Below are 7711 nucleotides of genomic sequence, written 5' to 3' on the forward strand. Positions count from 1 at the left end.
TTTGGGAGGCCAAGATGAGAGGATTACCAGAGCCCAGGAGTTCGAGATCAGTCTGAGCTATACAGCAAGACCCTGTCTCTACAAAAAATAAAAATAAAAAAAATTAGCCAGGTATGGTGGCACGTGACTGTAGTTTCAGCTACTTGGGGGTTGAGATGAGAGGATTGCTTGAGCCCAGGTATTTGAGGCTGCAGTGAGCTATGACTGTGCCACTGCACTCTAGCCTGGGCAATAGAGCAAGACACTGTCTCTAACAACAACAAAATAGTTGTAACCCTCACAATGTAATAAAAGGGGCCAGTCATGGTGACTCACACTTGTAATCTCAGCACTTTGGGAGGCCGAGGCAGGCGGATCACTTGAGGTCAGGAGATCGAGACAAGCCTGACCAACATGGTAAAACCCGGTCTCTACACAAAATACAAAAATTAGCCAGGTGTGATAGCAGGCGCCTGTAATCCTAGCTACATGGGAGGCTGAGGCACGAGAATCATTTGAACCCAGGAGACGGAGGCTGGAGTGAGCAGAGCGTGCCACTGCACTCCAGCCTGTGCAACAGAGGGAGACTCTATTTCAAAAAAATAAAAATAAAAAATAAAAGGATAAATAGCCTAGTCTAAAATTGGGCAAAAGATCTGAACAGACTTTTCCACAAAAATGATATGTGAATGGGCAATAAGGAAATGAAAGGATGCTCAACATCATCAGTCATCAAAGAAATGTTCAAAGCCGTGAGATAAAAAACAAATGGCCTGTAGCCCCCGCTACTCAGGAGGCTCAGGCAGGAGAACCACTTGAACCCAGGAGGGGGAGGTTGCAGTGAGCCGAGATCACACCATGGCACTCCAGCCTGGGTGACAGAGTGTGACTCCGTCTCAAAAAACAAAACAAAACAAAATCATGAGCTACCACTTCACATTCACTAGGATGGCTATAATTAATTACAAGTCATATAATAACAGTGTTGAGCAATTAGAACCCTTATACACTGCTGTTGGGAATGTAACATGGTACAGCTGCTCGGAAAAGTCTGGCAGTTCCTCAAAAGGTTTCACAGAGCATTACCACATGATCCAGCAATTCCACTCCTAGGTACATACTCAAGAGAAATGAAAACATGTCTGTGTAAACACTTGTATGCAAATGTTCATAGCTGCATTATTCATAATAGGTGAAAAATGGGAACAATCCAAATGCCTACCAACTAGCAAATGGATAAAATGTGGTCCATTCGTTCGATGCTCTATTATTCAGCCATAAAAATGAAGTACTGATGCATGCTAAAATAGGGATGAACCTTGAAGACATTATGCTAAGTTTAAGAAACCAGACCAAAAGGCCACACAGTGAATGAATTCCACTTATATGATGTCCACAACAGGCAAATGTACACAGACAGAAAGCAAATTAGTGAATGCTTAGGGCTGGAAGAGTTTGGGGAAAATGAGGAGTAACTGCCAATAGGTACAGGACCTCTTTCTTTCTTTCTTTTTTTAATTTTTTTTTGAGACAGAGTCTCACTCTGTCACCCAGGCTGGAGTACGGTGGCGCGATCTCAGTTCCCTAGCAGCTAGGATTACAGGCATGCGCCAACATAATTTTCTCTATTTTTAGTAGAGATGGGGTTTCACTGTGTTGGCCACGCTTCTGGCCTCAAGTGATTCACCCACCTCGGCCTCCCAAGTGCTGGGATTACAGGTGTGAGCCACCGTGTCCCGCCTGGTACAGGATTTCTTTTAGGAATGAAGAAAATGTTATAAACTTGATTGTGGTGATGGCTGCACAACTCTGTGATTACATTAAAAACTGCTGAACTGGAAAGTTTACATAAGTGAGTTGTATGGTATGTGAATTATATCTCAATAAAGCTATTAACATAAAAAATAGGTATCAAACAGAAAAGGCTACTTTTTACCTCTCATGCTGACACACATGATGGCTGACACAATACATATGACAACTGCCAGGAGAATCATGAGGACAATCAAGTAACTGCTGAGCAGGGCTCCGCCAGCACAGTCCAGCTTCCCTCTGTGCATGAGATACAACGTCAGAATGCCAATCCACCTGGCAAAAAGAAAAAAAAGGGAAGGGTCAGAAATGAAATCCAAGCAGCTGCTGTGTAAAACATGATACAAAGAAATAAAAGGAGTTAATATTTTCCAAAACAAGGCAAGGTTCACTTTGGAATACAATTTTCTTTTTTCTTTTTGTAGAGACAGGGTCTTGCTATGCTGCCCAGACTGGTCTTGAACTCCTGGTTTCAAGTGATCTTCCTGCCTTGGCCTCCCAAAGTGCTGGGACTACAGGCATGAGGCACTGCACCTGTCCTGGAATATAATTGCCAACAATAAAAGATCTAGGCCCAGCACAGTGGCTCATGTCTGTAATCCCAGCACTTTGGGAGGCCAAGGAAGGAGGATCACTAGAGCAAAGGAGTTGGAGACCAGCCTGGGCAACACAGGGAGATCCCATCCCTACAAAAAATAGAAAAAGTTAGCTGGGTGTGGTGGCACCAGTCTGTGGTCCCAGCTACTTGGGAGGCTGAAGTGGGAAGATCGCTTGAGACCAGGAGGTTGAGTCTGCAGTGAGTGGTGATCGTACCACTGCACTACCGTCTGGATAGTAGAGTGAGACCCCGTCTCAAAAACATAAAAAGAAAAGGGGTCTCACTATGTTGCGCAAGTTGGTCTCCAACTCCTGCCCTCAAGCAATCCTCCCATCTCAGCTTCTCAGTGTGCCAACAGGCGTGAGCCACGGCCCCCGGCCAAGAATCTACTTTTTCATAACAATGATTCATGCCCTGCACAGATCCTCTGGGAACAGACTTCAGGTACCAAAGCCACTTCCCACTGATTCCACACTTTGAAAGACAACAGCGTTGTATATTGAGCCTGTCTGCTTCTCACGAAAGGCAGCCACAACCGGCTCGGTATTTTTTCCTATCCTTCATGTTGTAGATTCAAGTGCTCCGTACAAAGGGAAGAAAGGGCACAAGTGGCTGCTCCCGCCTCGAGAAAGAAGACCTCGAGGCCAAGGCTTTTGCCGGCGGTGACACCCTCGAGGCTCCCCAGGGCCAGGTCTCGACACTGCACACAGAGGGGTGCTCGTGTCCTGACGCGTGGACTTCCAGGCCCCCTGTGTGACCCCGGGTCCAGCCCACACACTCTGGGGGCTTCGGTTTGTCATCCGTCAAATGGACACAGCACCACTGCCCACCTCTTCGGGCGGTGGTGAGAACTCGATAAGAGGATGCGTGACCAGCGCTGGGACCGTGACAGTGCTTGGGAAGCCACTTCTGTCACCGTCTCAGGGACAGCTCGCCTCCCGCTCCCTCCCGGGTGGGCTCCACCGCCCCCATAGCCGTCGTCCTTACCATAGCACTCGCACGACCAGCTCGAAGAAACCTGGGAAGACCAAGTCGTCGCTGGCAATGGCCCAGCGCCGGCCGAAGAGTACCATCCCCGGCATGGCGAAGGTCCTGTCGCCCGCACTCAGACAGACCCCGCGCGCAGAGAAGAGCCCTCCGGACCCCGCCACCAAATCGTCGGCGCTCAAGCGCAGACGCAGCGAGGGCGGGGCCCTGCGCATGCCCACGCTGAGGCCGAGACCGGCGCACGCGCACTGAGCCCCACGCCGCCGCTTTCCCCCGAAGCTTTCTGCGCCTGCGCAGAAATGCTAATCCGGAGGCCCGTGACTGAGTCGATTGCCGGTCTGCCCATCGGTGAAATCCGTTCTGGTAGTTCCTTTTTCTTTCTCGTGAAAAGTGGAGTAATATCCGTTCTGGTAATATTTCCTTTTCCTTTTGGTAATTTTTTTGCTGGTTTTTTGTTTTTTTTAATTTTTTTGAGACCGAGTCTCGCTTCGTTTCCCGGGCTGGAGTGCAGTGGGTGTGATCTCGGCTCACTGCATCCTCCGCCTCCCGGACTCACGCGATTCACCTGCCTCAGGCTTCCGCGTAACTACGATTACAGCAGGGCGCCACCTCGGCTAATTTTTGGATCTTTAGTAGAGACGAAGTTTCACCATGTTGGCCAGGCTGGTCTCGAACCCCAGACCTCAAGTGATCCGCCCGCCTCGCCCTCCCAGAGTACTAGAATTACAGGCGTGAGCCACTGCGCCCGGCCCTGTTTGTTTGTTTGTTTGTTTGTTTGTTTAAGACAGCGTATGGCTCTGTCATTCAGGCTGGAGTGCAGTGGCGCAATCATGACTCACTGCAGCCTTGAACTCCTGAATGCCACCTTGAGTTCCCGGACTCCAGCGACTCTTCTACCTCAACCTTCCGAGTAGCTGAGACCAAAGGCACATACCACACGCCTGGCTAACTATTTTTAAAATTTTTCCTGTTTTGTAGAGATGGGAGTCTCACTCTGTTTCCCAGGCTGGTCTCGAACTCCCTGTCTCAAACCGTCCTCCCACCTCAGCCTCCCAAAGTGCTGGTATTACAGGCATGAGCCACCACACCCGACCAAAATTTTCATTTTATAAGGAGGGACTCCTCAGGCCCGGAGGAATTAGCTAGCCCAGAGACCCACGCTGTCTATGGCAGGTGTGGGACTCATACACCGGTCTGTGAGACTTGCAAGCATGGGACAACATTGCTTCCATCTGTGCCCCTTGCTGTGAGGAGCCCCGCGTTAGGAACCCCTCCAGTTCAGGGTCTGAAACCACCCTGCAGCTGGCGGGGTGGGGTCTGAGCGCTTCTCAGTAACCCCATCGCCCCACCCTGGTCTGAGCCACCTTCATCTCCTGCCTGGGCTCATCACCCCACTGTGCTTTCTCATTCTGCTGTGCCCTCTTCAGCAGCCAGGGTGGCTTGGTGAGCCTTCAGATAAAGCCTGCCCCCTGCCCGGGACTTTGCAAGGCTGCACTTTGTACATAAATACACACTCCAGGCCAGGCACAGTGGCTCATGGCTGTAATCCCAACACTCTGGGAGGTTAAGGCGGGCAGATCACGAGGTCAGGAGACCGAGACCATCTTAGCCAACATGGTGAAACCCCGTCTCTACTAAAATTAAAAAAAAATTAGCCGGGTATGGTGGTGCACACCTGTAGTCCCAGCTACTTGGGAGGCTGAGGCAGGGGAATCGCTTGAACCTGGAAGGTGGAGGTTGCAGTGAGCCAAGACCACACCCTGCACTCCAGCCTGGCAACAGAGCTAGACTCCGTCTCAAAAAAAAAATTACACTCCAGCCCCTGGCAAAGGCCTTTCCCTGGTAGTCACACATGAAAACTTTCTAAGGGCTCATTTATCTGTCTCCCCGGTTACTACTCTGCCTCCATCACCCACCCCACTGCCTGCCACATTTTCCCCCTCTGAAAAGACATCAGGGTCATTCTTGCTCCAGAGGTTCTACATTCTGTGTTTCCTCTGCCAGGAATAGTCCTCCTGCAGGTATTTCTGTTACCAGATGGAAAGTCTTGGCTGTGAGTTGGTCAGGTGCGTGGCGCGTTGAACCCAGAATTGCAACACAAGGGGCCGGGCGCGGTGACTCACGCCTGTAATCTCAGCACTTTGGGAGGCCGAGGCGGTTGGATCACCTGAGGTCAGGGGTTCAAGACCAGCCTGGCCAACATGGCGAAACCCTGTCTCTACTGAAAATACAAAAATTAGGCCAGGCGCAGCGGCTCACGCCTGTAATCCCAACACTTTGGGAGGCCAAGGCAGGAGGATCACCTGAAGTAAGGAGTTAAAGACCAGTCTGGCCAACATGGCGAAACCCTGTCTCTCCTAAAGATTAGCCGGATGTGGTAGCACATGCCTGTAATCCCAGCTACTCAGGAGTCTGAGGCGGGAGAATCGCTCCATCCCGGGAGATGGAAGTTGCAGTGACCCAAGATCACACCACTGCACTCCAGCCTGGGCAACAAGAGCAAAACTTCATCTCAACAATAATGAATAAATAAAAATTGCAACAAAAAACTCACAAAGCAACAACAACAAAAATAAAGCGAACCAACAAAAGACAAACAAATGGAGTAAAAAGCACAGATTGATTGACGCGAAGCTCAAGAGACCACACAGCTCAAGAGACCCCTCAATCAGGGTATTTATTAAGCAGAAAGAATGCAATTAACACCCATGGCTGAAGTGGAAACTTTGGTCTTGTTATCACAGAAGTGCAGATGTGGCCTCTATGCTGCCTAATCTTGCCCGGAACTGGCTGCACCTGCTCATCTTTTGCTTATGCCTTAACCCTTGTTAACCATTGATTACCCTCATTCCTGATTCTCCTGCCTCATTTTCTTTTCTTTTTTTTTTTTTTTTTTTTAGATGGAGTCTTACTCTGTCGACCAGGCTGGAGTGCAATGGCGCAATCTCAGTTCTACTGCAACCTCAGCCTCCCTAGTTCAAGCGATTCTCCTGCCTCAGCCTTCTGAGTAGCTGGGATTATAAGCATATGCCACCACGCACAGCTAATTTTTGTATTTTTAGTAGAGACAGGGTTTTGCCATGTTAAGCCATGGCTGGTCTCAAACTCCTGACTTCAAGTGATCCACCCACCTCGGCCTCCTAAAGTACTGGCATTACAGGTGTGAGCCACCATGTCCAGCCTCTCCTGCCTCTTTTTTTTTTTTTTTTTTTTGAGGTGGAATCTTGCTCTGCTGCCGGGCTGGAGTGCAGGGCGCGATCTCAGCTCACTGCAACCTCTGCCTCCTGGGTTCAAGCGATTCCTCCTGTCTCAGCCTCCCGAGTAACTGGGATTACAGGTGTGGGCTACCACACCCCACTAATTTTTATATTTTTAGTAGAGACGGGGTTTCACCGTGTTGGCCAAGATGGTTTCGATCTCTTGACCTCGTGATCTACCTGCCTCGGGCTCCCAAAGTACTGGGATTATAGGCAAGAGCCACTGTGCCCAGCCTAATTTTTGTATTTTTAGTAGAGACGAGATTTCGCCATGTTGCCCAGACTGGTCTTGAACCCCTGACCTCAAGTTATCCGCTCGCCTCGGCCTCCCAAGGTGCTGGGATTACAGGTGTGAGCCATCGTGCCCGCTCCTGCCTCATTTCTATCTCTCTTACTTCATTCAGGCCTCAGCTCAGGTGTCACTGCTTCAGAGAGGCCTTCCCTGACCACCTTAGCTAAAACAGCAAAACTGTCAGTCTCTATTCCTTATGCTGCTTTAGTTTCCTTCATTGCACATAATGAGCCCCTGACATTACATCATGTTTATTATCTCTTACCTCCTCCCTTAAAGTGTAAATTTCGTGATCACAGGCACCTTGTCCATCTTATTCACTCCTATGAATGGAATAGAGCACATTTTAGGCATTCTTAAATTCTCAATGAATGAATAACTGATTATGTGTAAAGAGTAAGTGGGGCTGGGCTTGGTGGCTCACACCTGTAATCCCAGCACTTTGGGAGGCCGAAGCAGGCGGAGCACTTGAGGTCGGGAGTTCGAGAACAACCTGGCCAACATGGTGAAACCTCGTCTCTACTGAAAATAAAAAAACTAGCTGGGCGTGGTGGCACGTGCCTGTAATCCCAGCTGCTCGGGAGGCTGAGGCAGGAGAATCACTTGAATCTGGGAGGCAGAGGTTGCAGTGAGCTGAGATCACGTCACTGCACTCCAGCCTGGACGACAGAGTAAGACTTTGTCTGAGGCCGGGCGCGGTGGCTCAAGCCTGTAATCCCAGCACTTTGGGAGGCCGAGACGGGCGGATCACGAGGTCAGGAGATCGAGACCATCCTGGCTAACACA

At 49.8% G+C, this 7711-nt stretch overlaps 1 protein-coding gene across 2 annotated transcripts in view; it reads right to left on the minus strand.

Moving 5' to 3' along the window:
* DAGLB (diacylglycerol lipase, beta) overlaps positions 1-4135 on the minus strand; it is a 56084-nt gene extending 51949 nt beyond the window's left edge. For both annotated transcript variants that reach the window (XM_011996662.1, XM_011996661.1), the window contains exons 1-2: positions 3377-4135; positions 1916-2067 (exon numbers count right to left, since the gene is read on the minus strand). In XM_011996662.1, coding sequence (XP_011852052.1) covers positions 1916-2067; positions 3377-3591 — 367 coding nt within the window. In that variant the 5' untranslated portion in view covers positions 3592-4135. The remainder of the gene's footprint in view (positions 1-1915; positions 2068-3376) is intronic.
* Between the last annotated feature and the right edge of the window lie 3576 nt (positions 4136-7711).

The sequence above is a fragment of the Mandrillus leucophaeus genome, unplaced genomic scaffold, assembly GCF_000951045.1.
Source record: "Mandrillus leucophaeus isolate KB7577 unplaced genomic scaffold, Mleu.le_1.0 Scaffold521, whole genome shotgun sequence".
In the NCBI taxonomy this organism is placed as follows: Eukaryota; Metazoa; Chordata; class Mammalia; order Primates; family Cercopithecidae; genus Mandrillus; species Mandrillus leucophaeus.